This window comes from Thermobia domestica, chromosome 6 (genome assembly GCF_964235325.1).
Source record: "Thermobia domestica chromosome 6, izTheDome1.hap1.1, whole genome shotgun sequence".
Lineage (NCBI taxonomy): Eukaryota > Metazoa > Arthropoda > Insecta > Zygentoma > Lepismatidae > Thermobia > Thermobia domestica.
The window spans coordinates 12,506,762-12,525,880 of NC_137459.1; the positions used below are offsets into that span (position 1 = coordinate 12,506,762).

At 35.0% G+C, this 19,119-nt stretch overlaps 1 protein-coding gene and 1 long non-coding RNA gene across 2 annotated transcripts in view; both read right to left on the reverse strand.

Moving 5' to 3' along the window:
- The window catches only part of LOC145687846 (uncharacterized), a 442,870-nt gene extending 437,569 nt beyond the window's left edge, over window positions 1–5,301 (reverse strand). The window contains exon 1 of the mRNA XM_081761314.1: window positions 5,057–5,301. Within this exon, the coding sequence (XP_081617440.1) occupies window positions 5,057–5,168 (112 nt within the window). The 5' untranslated portion in view covers window positions 5,169–5,301. The remainder of the gene's footprint in view (window positions 1–5,056) is intronic.
- Window positions 5,302–5,656: 355 nt separating this feature from the next.
- LOC145687847 (uncharacterized) overlaps window positions 5,657–19,119 on the reverse strand; it is a 203,452-nt gene continuing 189,989 nt past the window's right edge. Inside the window, exon 2 of the long non-coding RNA XR_014131797.1 lies at window positions 5,657–6,341. This is a non-coding gene — a long non-coding RNA (uncharacterized LOC145687847). The remainder of the gene's footprint in view (window positions 6,342–19,119) is intronic.

Below are 19,119 nucleotides of genomic sequence, written 5' to 3' on the forward strand. Positions count from 1 at the left end.
ACTTTATTCCGGAAACTTTTGTTCGGAGGCAAAATAAAAGCGTGAGTGGATTGCACTGGGGCACTAGTTGTTAAAGGGCATATCCTGCACAAAAGTGACACATAATCGCAGTTTAATTTGTCTTAGATCCGGCGAGGGAGGAGAATAAGGAGTTGGTGAACTTCCGGGGACCTCCAGGTTGCGTGCCAGGAACAAACACTACAACTGAATAATTTAATGGTTGTCCAGTTCTTTTTCCAGTAATAGATCACAACTTAAGAGGGATGATGACACGAAATCCGTCCAAAATGCAAATACTCCCTTTTATTCTTGAACTGATTTTTACTCCATTTTTTTAATTTAAACTTGAAACGTGGAAAACTACAATCAATCTACAAAGTCTATAGTGTGTAATTTACTTTCTCTTTCAGAGTATAACAAAAATAGATGTGTCTATTCATGAACGATAAATTACACAAAAAACGATATATATATATATATATATATATATATATATATATATATATATATATATATATATATATATAGATAGATAGATAGATAGATAGATAGATAGATAGATAGATAGATAGATATAAAATAAAAAATGATATCACGTTATCTCTATTCCTATAGTCTATGTATTGTGTCACTAAGATTGGGTATCTACTACTAAGAAGAAGAAATTGAATTTTATTGTATGTTTCTGTTAAATTAGCGTGTTGAAAGTATTTCAAACCAGAAGAATAATCTTGTACTTGCATAATGCATTTAAAACAGTAAATTGTGTAGTTACTTTAAAGAAAACGGGCACTTGTATATATATGTAATCAAAAGTATCCGGACACTCCCAAAAACATACGTTTCTCATATTAGGTGCATTTTGCTGCCACCTACTGCACGGTACTCATTATCAGCGACTTCAGTAGTCAATAGACATCGTGAAAAAGCAGAATGGGGCGCTGAGGCGGAACTCGCGGACTTCGAACGTCGTCAGGTAATTGGGCGTCACTTGTGTCAGAAGTCTGTACGAGAGATTTCTACACTTCTAAGCATCCCTAGGTCCACTGTGTCTAATGTAATAGTGAAGTGGAAACGTGAAGGGACACGTACAGCACGAAAGCGTACAGGCCGACCTTGTCTGTTGACTGACGGAGACCGCCGACAGTTGAAGAAGGTCGTAAAGTGTAATAGGCAGACATATATTAAGACCATCACATAGGAGTTTCAAACTGCATTAGGATCCACTCCAAGTACTATGACAGTTAGGCGTAAGGTGAGAAAACTTGGATTTCATGGTCGAGCGGCTGCTCATAAGCCAAACATCACGCAGGTGAATGCCAAACGACGCCTCGCTTGGTGTAAGGAGCGTAAACATTGGACGATTGAACAGTGGAAAAACATTGTGTGGAGTGACGAATCACAGTACACAATGTGGCTATCCGATGGCAGGGTGTGGGTATGGCGAATGCCCGGGGAACATCATCTGTCAGCATGTGTAGTGCCAACAGTAAAATTCGGAGGTGGTGGTGTTATGGTGTGATCGTGTTTTTCTTGGAGGGAGTTTGCACCCCTTATTGTTTTGCGTGGCACTCTCACAGCGCAGATCTACATTGATGTTTTAAGCACCTTCTTGCTTCCCACTGTTGAACAGCAATTCGGGGATGGCGATTGCATCTTTCAACACGATCGAGCCCCTGCTCAAACTGCACGGCCTGCGGCGGAGTGGTTACACGACCATAACATCCCTGTAATGGACTGGCCTGCACAGAGTCCTGACTTGAATTCTATAGAACACCTTTGATATGTTTCGGAAAGCCGACTTCATGCCAGGCCTCACCGACCTACATCGATTCCTCTCCTCAGTTCACCACTCCGTGAAGAATGGGCTGCCTTTCCACAATAAACCTTCCAGCACCTGATTGAAAGTATGCCTGCGAGAGTGGCAGCTGTCATCAACGCTAGGGGAGGGCCAACACCATGTTGAATTCCAGCAGTACCGACGGAGGGCTCCACGAACTTGTAAATCATTTTCAGTCAGGTGTCCAGATACTTTTGATCACATAGTGTATATACATAAAGTGAGGTTATTATTTTGTAGAAATATAAAATGAAATGCAGGAGATACAAAAATTTGGAACTTAATATTTCAAATCGAACTTAGCAGCACACACACACACAGATACAGACACATATAAAAGATATATTGTTATTCTAAGAACTGAGCCCAGCATCAAGAAATTTAGCTTCCTTGTGGTTAAGCGGTTAGCGTACGCGCTTCCGGTGTAGGAAAACACGGGTTCGAATCCCGGCAGGAGTTCATGTGGTTCGGATCCCACGTTAAGCTGTAGGTCCACGTCTCATATAGCCTCGCTGCTGAAAGCGAATCTAAACTGAAAATCTAATCAAACTCTAAAGAAATTTCTGGGTACGGCCCTGGCAAGCATCTTCCAAACATGCTCGGAGTTGTTTGGAAGCAACCTTGATATTTGTAAGCATTGATTAATGTTGATATGTGATTATTTATCCCTCAAAATATGCATATAAACATAACAATATAAATTTTTCTCTCACCGGTTTAATTTACTTAGTTTGCACAGTCGAACATTTCCATTCAAAATATTCACGTGGAATTATGTTGAACAAAGATCTGAATGACCTTTAGAGACACGTTTCTCAGCCGGTGTGTCACAAAATGTTAGATTTTGTTAAACGTATATCATCCAGATACGGTATCCTACAAGTATAGACTTCATATAGTATATTTTATTTTTACATTGAAATATTTAATTGTGAGAGAGAATGTACCAGCCGACGCTTGCAATGCATTTAACAATGCTCAGCTCTAATCTAAGTTTGTTGCAACGCCGTGGGCGTTGAGTAAAATGTTTCATTACAAAAAAAGAAAAAAAAGAAAATGAAAAAAAAGAAAGAAAGAAAGAAAAAGAAAAAAAATGTAGGAAACCACTGCTTTAGGGTTAGCTAATTTAGATATTAGTGTTCCGTTCAGCACGGAGGCTATAATGAGTCGCTCTTGCACAGGAAATCGATACCAAGTCTGTCACATCAAAGGCACACCCATGTCCAAAATTATTGTCGCATATCTATAACTGTCTTCTTGTAAGAATATAATTTGATAACGATTTTGCAGGATACTTTTAATACTGATACTATGTGTACAATCGGGAAATGTATATATGTAGTAAATTTCATAGGAAAATAATTATAAATACGAAAAATATAGTGAGTAAAATAAAATGCTGCTGAATGGACAAGAAAATTTTATTTTCGTTTTATTGTTCTTATTTACTGCTCTTTTTAAAATGAAATTTGCCACATGCATGCATTTGCCGATTACACAGATACTAACATTATAAGAAATACCGGGCGTATTCGTTATCAAATTATATTCCAAGAAAAATATATTTATAGATATGTGACAATAATTTTGGACATGAGTGTACGTATGTTAGCTATGTGTCTACGAGAAAATTCACTCCTTCAAATTCATGCAGAAACTTTCGAACATGAAATAAAAGCGATTTTAAAACCTATTGGGCCTTATGCAGAGTCGTTCTGACGCTGATTAGTGTCATACTAAAGAGTTCGACTAACATCTGTTTTCTGCAGTAGTCAGGCCTTTAGTATGACGCTAATCATACGTCAAAATGACTCTGCATAAGACCCATTAACCTTCGTTTGCATTAATACATAATATAAAAATAAACGTTTTGATTTTGAGTAACTGTGAACACGCGAAATATTGTATTACTGATTGAATTTGTCGAAATGCTATCAAAAGTGTCTGACGAATTTTATTGTTTTATATAGATCATTTTTCACTATCAAATACTTTCCTGCAATTTATTTTTAGATCCTGTAATCACATACAGGGTGTCCGGAATGGGTCCGACGGTTTTTAAAAGTGTATAATTTTAATATGGTCAGAGATTAAAAAAAAAACATTCATATTGAAGGACATTTTAAATGTTTTGTTCAGCAAATTTTCATACTTGAACAACCACCGCTGACGGAGCTAGTATCGCCGATACACAAAAATGGCGTTGACAATCGAAAAGGCGCAATGCGTGTGGTGGTTTGCAGATACAAAAAGTGTTGTTCAAGTTCAACGAAACTTTCCACGTGCTTAACACAAGGATCCCCCATGACGCAACAGTATCCAGGCGTGGAAGCATCAATTTTTTATCAACGGGGAGTGTAGTGAAACAACACAGCGGTGGTAAATCGCGTGTGTCAGAAGAAAATGTGGAAGCAATAAGAGAGTGTTTCTGGCATACGGAGTCAATTGGCCCCTGATGTTACCCCCTGGACTTCTTCGTTTGGGGGTATTTGACAGACCTTGTGTATTGTGGTGAAGAAGTGCGCAACTTTGTTGAACAGAAGAACCACATTAGGAATACGATTCCTTCACTAACACCTCAGATATTTTGGAATACGTGGAGAGAGATATTGAGTTCAGGCGAGGTACTGTAAGAGTTACAACCGGAGCTCACGTGGAGTTACACTGAGTTAGAATTACTTGTAAGTAAGACCAAATAAACTTTTTGAGTTCTCCTTTAATGCGCATGTTTTTTGTTTCCTTCTGTATCTCTGACCATATTAAAACTATACACTTTTAAAAACCGTCAGTCCCATTCGGGACGCCCTGTATATTTCGTCTATAATTGGCAACAACACTGTTTGACACGTAGGCACTATGGCCAAGTGGCATGTTAATCCTCTCTGATATGAGGGTCTCTGGTTCAATCCCATATCATGGTGCGATTGTGGTTGATAACATCGTCTCCATGTTTTCATCGACGTTCTCTCGTTTCCTCCCGGATTCTCATTCCACCAATTATTCCACACCCATTCATTTTCACGGACTTTCCATCTCTTTTCGAATGAACTCGTTACGTGAAATTAAATAATTAAGTCATGATGTCATCCTAACGCTTTACTCATGAAAAACTTAAATTAATAAATACATTTGATAACGCAATTATCTGTATAAATAATTATATGATCTTTATAGTTCAATTCTAAAATAAGAATAATTCAAAAATGAAAACGATACCTTTATACGAATGAACATCCACATTTTGTTCTGGCACGTATGTGGAAGAAAGAATCTGTTTATAATTATTGGTGAAATATTTTGTGAACGATTTGTGTTTGGCTGCTTCCATGAAAGCAGCTCTATCATGTATTCAGTTGTCCATGTCCATGATTTACAGCACTTAAATCACAATGCTCTTCATTTCAGTAACAATGTTGCGTAATAAGCTGCATGTGTAAAGTTATGTGCAAAGTGTTCGTAATGTCCGAAATGGTAATCAAAAATCCTCACAGCAAAGTTCAACTTATCACTAACCAATTAACACTTATCAACATCTTTGTTTATACTTGATACTTAGTTCTTACTTTCAGCATAATTTTAAATAAAAACATGTGATCTTCTTCAACGTCCGCCGTTAGAAGCGAAACTCTGGAAACCATTTCAGACACAGTGCAACAATTCATCCTGCAATAAGTTCTGCTCACTGAAAGAACTGTGTGCTTTGCTAATGTTTGCATTCACCGAAAAAAGAAAAAAAAAGAAAAAAAACTGAAACAGATAAAAAGAAATATTGTAAATATTTTGATTAGAACATTCTACATTAGCATATTGAATTGTGTTTGATTGCAGAAACAAAACAAAATTGTATTACTTGATAAAAGTTAACCTTGATACTTTCATCTCCAAACCATTAATTCTTTAGAAGATAGAATCTCAGTTGCGATGTAGAAGGAATTAATTTGAAGAACGCAAAAAAAAAAATATTGAATGCTTATGGCTTAGAAATGAAAGCTCTGATAGAACAATAGAAACTTAGTTATATAAATACATACATTCCCTACGTGTATATGGTAGCCCTAAAGTAAAACAGAAACAAATTAGTATATGTTTAACCTGAGTGAAATTATAAATTGTGTTTCTTAAAGCTATGTTTTGAGTGCATTCTTCGATTCTTTTTCAGAACACATTTCTCATCTAAATATCAATAGACACACACAATATCACATATAGACACTGGCCACATTTTTTTTTTCGTAAGTTTGGAATGTCATATCCTTTTTCAATACCGAGTAAAAATGTTAACACGCAAGTGACAGCAGCGTCTCTAATACGAGCTATAATTATGTATATCTGTTTGTAAAGATCCGGACATAATCAGAAATTAGCGTCTGCATACCAAACTTTGTGATATCTCTAAATGCTTCAGTTGTTCATATGTGCTGAAGAGTAACATCCTATTGTTTACTTGTGGACCATTACCATATAGCAAAAACTCCTCTTCCTGTTGAAGTCCACTCTCCATCTGAAAGAACGAAAGCTATGATAGTATCCGGTATGTCATAGAGATAAGTACTCAACCTGACTAAACATCAGCTATATGCAACTTGAAAAATTTGGAACAAATCTAGTGCGTCTTTATAGTTCATTCACCATTTGAAACAGTGTATGCTAACATACATATTATAAATATTAAGTGCAAGAACTAGATTGAAAAATTGAATGTGATAAAAAAGCGAATAAGATATAATTTTAAGATTATGTCTAACAATAAATCAGTGGTTGTTTGTGGTTCTTTCGGAATAAGTTTTTGTCGTTGCCTTCTGATGTCTCGCTTCACTGTTTCCAAATTTGGAAATGCCACCCTTTCAATATACTATTGTATTGCGTATAGTGCCACTGCAATCAACTGTTGGAGCTTCTTAAATGCCGTTGTTGCTTTCAGATTCATATTTTGACGTATTCTTTGTATTTCTAAACCTAGTGGTTTGAAGGATGATTATGTTCTGCTACTGTTGAACCATATTTTACTGATGCAATCTAAAAGAAAAAAAATAATTAAATTTCTCATACACATTATTATAACAAATATCTTCAAGAAATCAAAACTATAATGCCCAACGTAAGAAAGTCACGTACTTCTCCAACTGGAGTTTTTGTTATTGTGAGCATAGTGTGATAGAAATTTAAGAAATATCAAAAATATTCGTTGAAAGAGTTCCCTTGCAGTTTAACGTTCTTTGCTCATTACACGCTGAACAGATCGTCTTTTCCTTCTTTTCTTACAATATATTCGTAACCATCACAGGCCAATTCCTTTTTCCTCTTTTGCGTTCTTGTTATTTCTAATCTTAATGTATTATACTTCCTAACGCAACACCCCTTGGAATTACATACAGTGGCTCTGAGGCTGTTCCTACCCTGTTTTCTACCGTATATTTTCTTTATCTTTGGTTTCTTATAAAATAAAGACAATACTTCAATATTTCTTTTATCTTTCGGTGACAAAAGAGTAGGTTGGAAACACCCGAAGTCCCTTCCTTCTAAGCCTCATCAGCTCGCTGGACAGGCTTACAGGATACACTGCGCAGGGAGAAAAGCCATTATCGCTGTGAATTGCATACATTGTTGGAAAGGTGCGAAGGCTCGCCTCTGAGAGTTTAGTTTTGACGTTAAAGGTATCTTTCAATGCTAATCTAATATAAATAAAATAAAGAGTTTGTTTGTGTTTTTGTTTGTCTGTCTGTCTGTGTGCAGCCTGGGGACCAGACGAGTGGACGGAGAGTTACCACATTTTCGTCAGGGGTACCTTGGCCCAGGTCCCAGATCAAGACGAAGCTTTTATTTTAAATTTCAAACCAGGGAGTCTCAGGGGGGCGTTCACCGGAACCGGCTTGGGAATCAAACAAATTGACCGAGAGTTACCAAATTTTAGTCACGAATACCTTGGTCCAGGCTCCAGACCAGAATTAAACGTTTTTGTCAAAACTCGAACCAGGGGGTATCAGGGGGGCGTTTACCGGGACATATAAAAGTAGTAGAAAATGGTCGATATTAGTGTCAAATTCATAGTTTTCGCGGTCGCTGCAATCAATGATGACACTTCCATTAGCGATGACTTGCCAATTCAGTTAAAATTGCATGGGGGCCGGGAGTCAGCGGGGGGGATACAGAGACGTGTAAAAAAATAGCCCAAAATGACCGATATTAGTATCAAATCTATAGTATTCGCGATCGTTGAGATCAATGGTGATACTCCCACAGGCGTTGACTTCCAAATATAGCCCCCGTGCGAAGCATTGGTATATTCAACTAGTATGTTATAAAATAATTTCCTCAACACAGAGTAAGAAGTTTTTGTGTAGTATTATATATTTCTTCTAGTGATAACTTGTTTAATTTAGGTACATACTCTCAGGAGTTATTAAGAGTAGATTTTTTTCCACCTATGTAACGATACTTGTATATTTTTGCTTGCATTTTATAATTGTCTTTCACTTTTCTGGGCAGAATGTACCTGCAATTGATGTACAAGCTATTTAAGAGAAGGAAGAAAAATATATAAAAATGTAGTTGCTTTGCTGTTGATATACATTGTTGTTTTGTGCTAAAATAGAGATTCGTTGTCATAGCAACAAAATATAATTCTGGAACCATATTATGGAAGACTACACGTATCATTTTTGAGTGTGTGTATTTATTTTAGTAATTGTGTGCTATAATAAAAGGAAAATATATAAATGCAATATGAAATGTTTTCCGTAGCCTAGTTTAGGTATAAATATAAACTGAGGACATTTGATTAAGTGTCGTTTCACCTACATAGGGCCTGGTTCATAATAGCTTGTAGAATATAAGTCAGATACATTAAACATATGTATAAATTTACCAAACGCTACCTACAATATAAAATAAGTTACTATAAACAATAAAAAGTTGCGATCAAATTTCGGTGAGTGCTTAAGTCCGGAAGCCATCCCCTTAAATATATTGCGTTCATTCAAACAAAGTTCTTTCTGAGCATTAATATTTCTAGTGAAGTTATTAACACGTGATGCATTAATTAAGTGAAGTATTGTACTTACTTTAAAGTGAGAGATGCAAATAACAAAGGCTTATCGAAGAAATTTGACAGTTAACTGTAAGAATGTATTTACTTTTTCTCTCTCTTCATTTTCAAATATTAAGGAAATGTAAACAGCAAATGAGGAGAAAATTCCCCTTATTCCCCTCTGCAAATCCCAGACAGAAGAATATATGACTGCACTTCAAAATGTTTGTAGTGGAACTAAATTGGAATACTACTACTACTACTACTACTACTACTACTACTACTACTACTACTACTACTACTACTACTACTACTACTACTACTAATAATAATAATAATAATAATAATAATAATAATAATAATATACTTTCCGTCTATGTTTGCTTACATATTCATTTTTTCTTGTTAAACTAAACAACAACAACAAAAAATACATAAATTCTACTCGAAGCATTTCTAGAAATACAGTTAAGTTTTCTTTTAATAGATTTGGTAGTTTTTCTTTTAACTCAATAAGGAAAATATAATTTTGACTGTAATTTTAAACATTGTAAGATACATTGTTATTTGTTTTATTCGTTTTTCGGGCCTACCCTAGTTGTGGGATTACGCTTCGCCACTGATTATATTTTGTTTTTAAAATCTATTGTACATTTTATAATTATAGTCTAAAGTGAAAGGGATGGTAATTATATATTTAATTTTTAAGTGAGCTTATCTCCACTATCGGTGAGCTTTTGTCCGTGCTTCTAACATAACACTGACAGTGAACTTATGTCCTACGCTCATGAAATTGATGCTCAGACCTCAGAGTTCAGAGTGGATTGAAGATTGAATCGTTATAGAAAGAGCTAACATCACCTCCAAAATTCTAAGATAATTCCCATATGTTTCTACCTTAATATCCATTTCCAAATGCCTACTCTCACTACCTTATCTATAAACTTGCATTAGAGCTTTCAAGTGTATTATGGTTGTATCTCCATATGTGAGAATTTGTTCTTAATGCATTATTATTAGGTTTTGATCTAGTTTAATTGGTTAGTACGATCTCGTACCTTGTAAATAACGTAAGTCATTGTGATACCATATCATATCAAATTGATTCTTCTTGAAATTGTAATTAAATCGAACAGTCAATTACCTGACCAACCACTTTGCTGATATACTGGTATGTCTCGACATTTGTGTTTGTGTATGTGTTTGTAAATTTTTTTGGTATTAATTCTAGTGAAATTGCTGTTCCTGTGAACAGTGAGTACGTAAGCATAGATTATAAGGGATTGCATTATATATATGTATGACACCATTACATATTCCGTGAAGTTGAAACCATTCACGATCCTTAATTTCATCTTCTGAGCTTTAATAACTTTTTTATGATGCTAATGTGTCTTTCAGTTTGAATTTCTATATTAGCTTATCTGTGTAATAAATTTATTTTGCTGTATTGATTAAAAAAAATAAATAAATATTGTTACTTGTATTTCGTTCCTGCATATTAAATTCGAGTTTAAAATATGAAATTAGTGAAACACAACGAAAGCATTTCCAAATTAAATTTTATGCATTCAAATTTTGCGGTTGCAAGAACAAAACTTAACAACATAAAAAAAAACATAGACAAAATAACTGTATTGATTTGGGGAGAGGATTTGAAGCTGGATGGTGCAAAGCGAGTGTTGCGCGAATTTATGAATGTTTGATTAGCATTGCTGATTTATTGCTTGTATCTTCAGGAACCGAGACGCATTTCAAACTAGTTTCCCAATTTAGTCATTGAATAGCTTCCACATAACAGCATTCGCTATTTCCATTCGCCAACAACATACTAAACATACAATATTTTTGACACCGTTTGGAGATAACTTTGTGATTTTTAACAAAGCTATATCATTTTAAAAGAAGGAAGAGCTTTAGAAAATATAAGTTTAATTGTGATATTTAAAAAAAATATATACGATGTATAACTAATCAAATGTGTAGCTTCAAGTTTAGAAACTACAGTAAACAAAAGCGTATATTTGTTTTAACGTTCTGTGTAGGGTAAATGAAACGATATGAGAGACAGTGAAAAATTGCTGAAAGAATAAAATGGATGAAAAAAAAAGCCTCCGAAAGTAGGCAGACATTATTTTCTTTTATTACAATATCAACATAGAACACAAAGTGTGTCCGTGTTTGGTTTGTCTATTGAAGTTTAGCGTCCTTTTTATGCACCAAAGCTATATGAGACGGTTAACATAGGAACATAAATTACCGCAATGCGTTCATCGCTCTCCCAGGGCCTCATCCACAACAGGCACGAGCACTAAATCAGCAAGAAGGTTATGTATTCAACTACAGTACCCCATATGATATAACTTTTCAATTTAACTGAGTAACGGACGAAAAAGTGTTAAAAAGCATTTTCGGGCCAGTCACCCTGAATGAGGTTTTCCCAGGTTTTCTTTATTTACAGCAGGCAAATGTCGGGGTGGTACCTAACTTATAGGTCCCAGGCCGCTTCCTTCCTTCCCTTTCCCCGGATAGCGTGCTCGCCGAGGGACGGCATCCGTCAAACGTGACGAGCTAACATGGCCAGAGATGCCGAAGCCCAGAAATCTAAATCCTAAATCCCTAATTAATTTATCTGAGCATTTTTGAGTTTTTCCTTAAAATATGTACACAACAGTTACAAACGTCCTGTGTGAAAATCGCATTTAGATACTATAAAATTGCCTTTTCATACAATTCTGATGTTACTCACATGCAAAATGTGTACAGTTTGTTCGTGGTTACATGGTTAGCGTACTTAGTTCAGCACGAGGTACATGGGTTCAAATCCTTTTGGTAGCTCACGTGACTTGGTTCTCTATCTCCACGTCTCATATAGTCTCGGTGCTGAAATGGATGCTAAACTGCAATTCACCATTAATAACATGTATAGAAAAGTCGTGTGCCTGCTACATGTTCAATAGCATCCTGTTACTTAGAAAGTTGTTCCTATTAAGGGAACAGCGATCAGTGCAAACAGGTGTCGCAGAACATGACCTGACTTCCCACCAAAATATTGCGGACATAAGTCCTGTCACTTGTCACTATTGCAATGCATTTTATTTTAAAATGATAATTTTTATTTTACTAGTCTACGCAGATAGAATTTGCACTCAGTGTCGCAAAATTCAAACGCTATGCGCTAATACAGATAATTTATACGTTTATTCGGTTTCGATGAGCGGTTGCTTTCAATGCTCGTTCCATTGAGGTTCAAGGAATCATTCAATTCTGTAAAAATATTCAAAACGCCCAGAGTATGCTTCTAGCTACAACCACCAGGGACCTCATTCCGTAACTATTTGAGCAATCTTTGGGATCGCGAGATAGTATAAATAATGCAACAGGCAATTAATTATAGCTGCTATGCCGACTATCAAGAAACTAAAAGGCAAATTTTGCGTTTCGCTGACGCAAACTGGTACAAAATCAGGTTCCTCATGTATGTTGGAAGTCAAATAAGTGTAAAGTCTTTCCGCGTATGTCCTGTCTCGTGTGGGAAGCTCCTGTTGACTTTTACGGACTGTTGATGCTACCAAATGAAAGTGAAGTTTAGATATTTCCCCTACAATAACCTTAGAATTCGCAAAATCAGATAATAATTAGTTAGTTAAATAGTTTTCTAAGTGATTCAATTTTGTTTCTGCAAGTGTAAGCAGAGGATGTAAAAGTTCTACATTAATATATATATATATATATATATATATATATATATATATATATATATATATATATATATATATCATCTGTGTACAGAGTAAACACTAGATACATGGGATCTACTTAACATTCTAAAGAACGCTGATTGCTTAACTATGTCTACAACGTGAGACAACTTTAACACCAACATCGTGAACAGCAACAGAAGCTGTGTTTAAAGAAATCTAGAAATTACCAGGCAGAGAATAATATTTGTATTCACTAAGATTCACAAATCTAAACTCGTTCTAATACTTAGTTGCCATATCTGCATAAACGACGATATTTGACACACTTGAATTGACCAAAATGTGAGGTTTTGCATTTAGCTAACATAATGATTTTACAAGAATATTGATTAATTGATTTTTACATTGCATCCTTATTTAACACAAAAATATGAAAGAAAAAAAAAAAACAGGATCTAGTATTTACCGGATCGTGACGAGACTTGAATTTGGCACTATAGTAGTGCACATCAGGGGTGCTCCCACAGCGGGGGATCCTCTGGGTCCGGGCCTTCCACAAAACCTCCTAACTCAGCATTATTTTGTACACTTAACTATAATTGTTTAACAGGTAAAATGAAAATTTGATCTTCCTTTTCATCTGTAGTCTTTATCTCATAGAAACAATCTAGTTTTATTATTTTACTCTAAAAAAATATAGGTGGATGTATTTTACAATTATTTATCGTCTTTACGGATGCAGTATAATAACCGTTGAATACTAAATAGACGTAGTAGCTTGTAGTATTCAATCCCCCCAAATAAGGAAACAAACAAACAAACAAAAAAAATCTGGGTGCGAGCCTGGTGTACGCACACCATCGTTTTATGTTGTATGGCAAGAAACATTGAAGTGCATCCCTCCCTCACTGTCTTGCTTCCGAAAGAATTGGATTAAACCCGCCACATATAGAACAAATATTTTGTAGGGTATACACGTATAGTAAACAACATTTCTTTTAACGCAAAGACTATTGCACCAAGTGCTATACATATAACATAAAATCTATTAACTTCTTATGACGTCATGAAATACACTATTTTGCGGATAGAAAGTAACTTTCCAGACAGTGTAGAACTATAAGAACCGACAACATTCCTTGAAAATAAAAGTGTCGAAATATTGCTCGGGAATATATGCGAGGGAATTGTTTGACGTGCAACGAATATACTTTCAGAAGAATCGGGGGTTTGTACATTCATATTGGAAAACGAATGGCTTGTTTAAAATACCAAGAAGGCGAAAATGTCTGAGGTTAAGAAATAACCTGTCATTTCAAATTTACAACAGCGTTCGTAGAAAGAAAACCCTTTCCACTGAATACTGAAGTGTAAAGAGCATTTCTTTTTATTTATTTTGTTTTTATTCGCAGCATACAAAATCTTCAATGCATTATTTAAATGCACAACGTCTCTTCTGAATGACATGCTATTCGCATCCAGAGCAGCCCATCTGCAAAGGAAAAACGGAATTTTGTGGGATACAGGCGTATCAATTCTTAACAGTCAGAAGCTACCTTCTTCCCACACATTGGATTCCAAGTCATCGACATCGTTTTTCAGCCAACAAACGGGAAGAAGATCGGAGGAAGAATCTCAATCTGGTCAACATGGAACAAATAGAACGTTATAATATAACATAAACTAATTGTAGTATTCGCAATCCACTATAGGTTAAAATCGTAATTAACTGAAAGCTCTAATTATTTACTTTTAACAAATTTGTTTATTTATTAGTTTGCCCACCAATCAACATGTGGTTCCATTAATGTTAATGTTCATATCTGAATATGATTACGACCCTTATTCTAATAATAAACAGTAAAGCGTGTTCATGTTCATTTAAGTTGCAATTAAATCCTCATAATACTTTTAAATCGGCAAATTCACTCCACGATAGCGATATCTATTGGCGTCAGAGATGCACACAACGACATCTATTATCGTGACTGTTTACTACTACGAATTACCGTGAGGTGAGACACTGACATATTTTGTCTTTCATAAATAGGACTACATTCATCTGTGCTCATGAGATCTAACATTGTAAAAATGAAAGAAAAAAGAAATTATTACTAAACTCTGCTACAAAATAGTCTTTTATAATGGCACAACAAGAAGCGTAAGTATCCACAATTTGCATAACAATATTTACTTTCGAACGACGATATAACAGAAGTATGGCAATTCTGAAAGAAAATGAATTCAATATTTCAAACTTCTCCCAGAATCTCATAATAGTGCATAACATCAATACGTTAAAGTATCAAATTATACTTTCGAAAGCGTCAATAATTTCAGATATCTAAGATCGCAATTAACAGGACAAAATTATACACGAATAATTAAGTATTAACTGAACGCGGGGAGTTTATATTAAGTTATTCACTCCAAAATCTTTAACGCCACGAATTCTTTCGAGGGGCATGAATCTTCAAATACATAGAACGATAATCATGCCTGTTGTGCTTGTATGGTTGCAAAACATAGTCGCTTACTCTGAGCAAATAACGCAGATTGAAATTATTTGAGAATAAAATTCTGAGACGAATATTCCAACCCAAGAGAAACGGAAATGTGGAATGAAAGAAACTTTATAGCGAGGAACTGTATAGTTTACAGCATTTACCAGACATTTCTAGGGTCAAACTATTGTAGGGAGCTGAGATAGACAGGTTATGTTGCCAGGGTGGAAGAAAGTAGAAAAGCTTTCAAAGTCTTAAGTGTAACACAATCGGAAAACGACTATTAGAAAGGCCTAGACTCAGATGGGATGACAATATTAAGATTGATCTCGTAGAAATAGAGATACAAAGTAGAAACTGTATCTAGTTGGCTAAGGACAGAAATCAATGGAGAACTTTTGTGAGTGCGACATTGATTCTCTGGGTCCCATAGGCCATAGAGTAAGGGGCTTAAATTAACCAGACTTTTATTTTTATATCGCTTTTGTATTTGGTTTTTATTCCTCAACAGTTTGAGCTCAGGCATGGCATAATCATTTTCCATTCTTAACCTAAACTTTTTTTAAATATTATACTTTATCTTATCAATAGTATCTCATAAGCATACTAAGCTCGCGAAGGTCTATGAGGTCTATCACCATATCAAGTTTGGTTAATATCAGATGGATTTCGTCCAACCCGTACAACATACACGAAGTAAATGATGAAATGTAATGAAATGACATGAAATCTTTAAGTTTCACGCCCCACTCTTATGCCGGCTAGGCTAAAGGTGACGGCGATTATGAGCAATGAATGAAATGGCGGGATGAATAAAGTGCGAGGAAACGGGAGAACCCCGAGAAAACCCACGCACACGGTGTTTGCCACCACAAAGTTCATTTGACGTGCTCTGGGATCGAACCCAGGACCCCATGCACCACATGTGAACGCTCTACCACTGAGCCACCGCGGCCCGAAGTAAGTGTTGAGAAATAATATGTGTAACCGTATCATTGAGCATTGGACACCCAACCTTTAGGGAGAAAAAGAAATCAAATAAAAGTAGAGTTATATTTACAGTATATTCCGTTGCGAAATGGAACACAACTGTGTATACAGGAAGATGTAAGATATAATTATATACATAAAAAAGGAGTTCCGAATTGCTTACTCCATGAACCTTGTTACATTGAAGTTTTCTCAAATGTAATGGCCTCACAATAGAACTCAATTAATGAGAATAATATGCAAATAGAAGCGGAATTATATGTTTTGTTCCTGTGCTTCAAACAAGAATAATCGGACATTTAGACGTGATATGTATAATTAAGTATGTATAAACGAATCATCAACATAATACAGGTAAAGCAACCCAGATTGTTTGTGAGAAAAACATTTCACGTAAAAAAAAAAAAAAAAAAAAAAAAAAAAAACAATGACACATTCTGAGGCTTAACGTAGGTTTCATTTGTTCTCTTCCCGCAACTGAAATTGATTGCTCTTAGTTTAATACATCAGCTGGTTTGTCAATATTGTGAAAAAAAAAAAAATGAAACAAAGTATATTGATTTCTTATTCCTCCATTTTTCGTCTTTTATTTTACTTTCGTAATAAAAATGAAATCAATCATAAAGATAGTATAATGAAATGACACTTGTCAATAAGGTTTTTGCCACATGGTTGAATATAAGTGGAAGCAAGTGAATTGTATCTGCTATTGAATATGAACATGAACATATATTATTCATTTTATAGTAAATTATTAAAAGCCATTTCAGACTGGGATATATTTTTTTTTTAAAAAATAAAAAACAGAAATTTTCAAATAATTGTATGTCTTTGCTACCATGATCATAGTATTTTAATGAATTGTACCTTGTTTTATTTGTTTTAATTTACTTTAAAATGTTGACAACTAACTTTGTTATATAACGACTAGTTTAATTAGAATTTAGGGAAATTTATAATAATCACAAACATTTTTTTTTTTAAATATTCTCGCCTTCGGCACTACAAACGTTAATTACTCATGAATTTGAAATCGCCTTCTAAAAGTATTATTCTATCACTAGTATATATAAGTGAAAAAAGAAAACAAAAAAAATATTAAAAGTACATCCCAGGTGAAAACATTGCTTTCTGAACTTTATGCGATTATGAGAAAGGGAAAGCTATGTGTATCTTATTGTCATAAACGTCGTAGAGAAACTCTATGAATACGTTTCTTGACCCCTTGTTTTGTTTATAGCATACACACGCAGCAACATAGACGAATAGACATTAAAAATCCATCGCCAAAAAATGAGACAAGATAGCTGTACCAAAGTTAGCAGACAAAGGCCTGATACTGTCAATAGCAAATGATAGAACTTACTACCCTATGTGACACGTAAGAACATGGCGACAGGGGGACAAAACTGGCCTAGCCTGATGGTTCACTATGAGCGGGTAGAGCGACTGCCACACGGCGTGACATCAAGATGATATGAGCCCTTGCTACAGCCTATCTATTTCAAGTGTATCCTCGGAAAATATGCGAAACATACTTCGACCTTACACCCTTCAACCTGTGACGGAAGAAACCCTCCCTTTGCTTTCAGAAGAGAAGTGAATGACATCAGCTGTGTTGCCAATTTGTCATTTAGACGTTTGACCTTGATGAGTGAAGATCGTAGGCTACTTAGAATAGCTAACAAAACAGAGCACAGAGAAGTCTGTGCAATAATTCATTGTGCAACGTCTACGCATTCAACAATTGAACGATCTTGGTCACAGCAACTTGTCCCTTCCTTTCCGAGGGAGGTACGGGAAAACACATCAACAGAACCGCCAGAAGGGGCACACTTACAATAGAAAATCCTGAGACATTTTGATATCTTCCTTCTAAAATAATTCCATGAGGACCTGGGTTGCCAACTAATTCACCGTACATTATGTTTGTTGTGGCTCCACGGCCAATACTTGCTAAATACTTTATATATATATATTGAATTTACGATGGAAGCCTCCATATTACAGGTGACATAGGTTTTTGATTTTCATTACATGTATTTAAGATCACTTTCTTGCGCCATTCCGATTAGTATTTGGTCACAAGATTCCTATTTCCAATTGGAATCTCCACATTATATTTTTTATCTCATATATCTATGTTTATGTCACTTATTGTTTCATTTATGATTAAAAGACATTTCACATACGATAGAATAAAGAACAGGAGAATAAACAGGGAAATAAAAATAGATATTCAAACCAAAAGCACAATAACGCGCACATGAAACTATTCTCAGCGCTACACAAACACAAACTGTTAAATTGAATTTCTTACCTCAACTTTCAAGTGAAAATAAAAAAAAATAATAATAATAAAAATGGGAGACAAGAACAAAATAAAGATTTATCCATTTAAGCTGTAAGGGATTTTAGAAATATCACACACATAAAAAAATATTAATTGTGGTTGAGACTACTAGTTACAACCAATAATGGAATCTGACCTCAGGGCTGTAGCACATGTTTTGAGGTCTTTGTGAATCGTATACTAAAATAAATGTAATCATAATATGATTCATTCAAAAATATGGTTTGGAGATGTTAAAGAAAAAAAAGAAAGAAAAGAAAACACAGAAAGTGACCGAATTCCCCGAAATTATCCAGAAGACCCCCCTCCACCGGGCCCTCGGACACTAGTAGAGTGATTACGCTTCTAGACGAAATAAGAAAGATGTGTGGGTTTATCTTTAACTTGCGTTGTCTTTCTCAATTTTATTTCTGATCGTTAGTCTAAAAAGTTTTAGCATTAATTTCCTCTAGATTATTCAGCTATCTATACTCCAACACAAGGAAAATATCACCACAGAAGCAAAAATAAAAACATGTTAGATTTTATAATAATGTCAATACATAACTAAAAATGATAGATCTATGTATACTCAAAAATATGCTAGAAATATACTAGGAATAGAACGCTGATTGAGGACCTGCAATCTGGATTCACAAGGAAAGGAAATGAATATGTAATCCGGACATCCAAATCAAACCTAGTCCATTCGATAAACATAA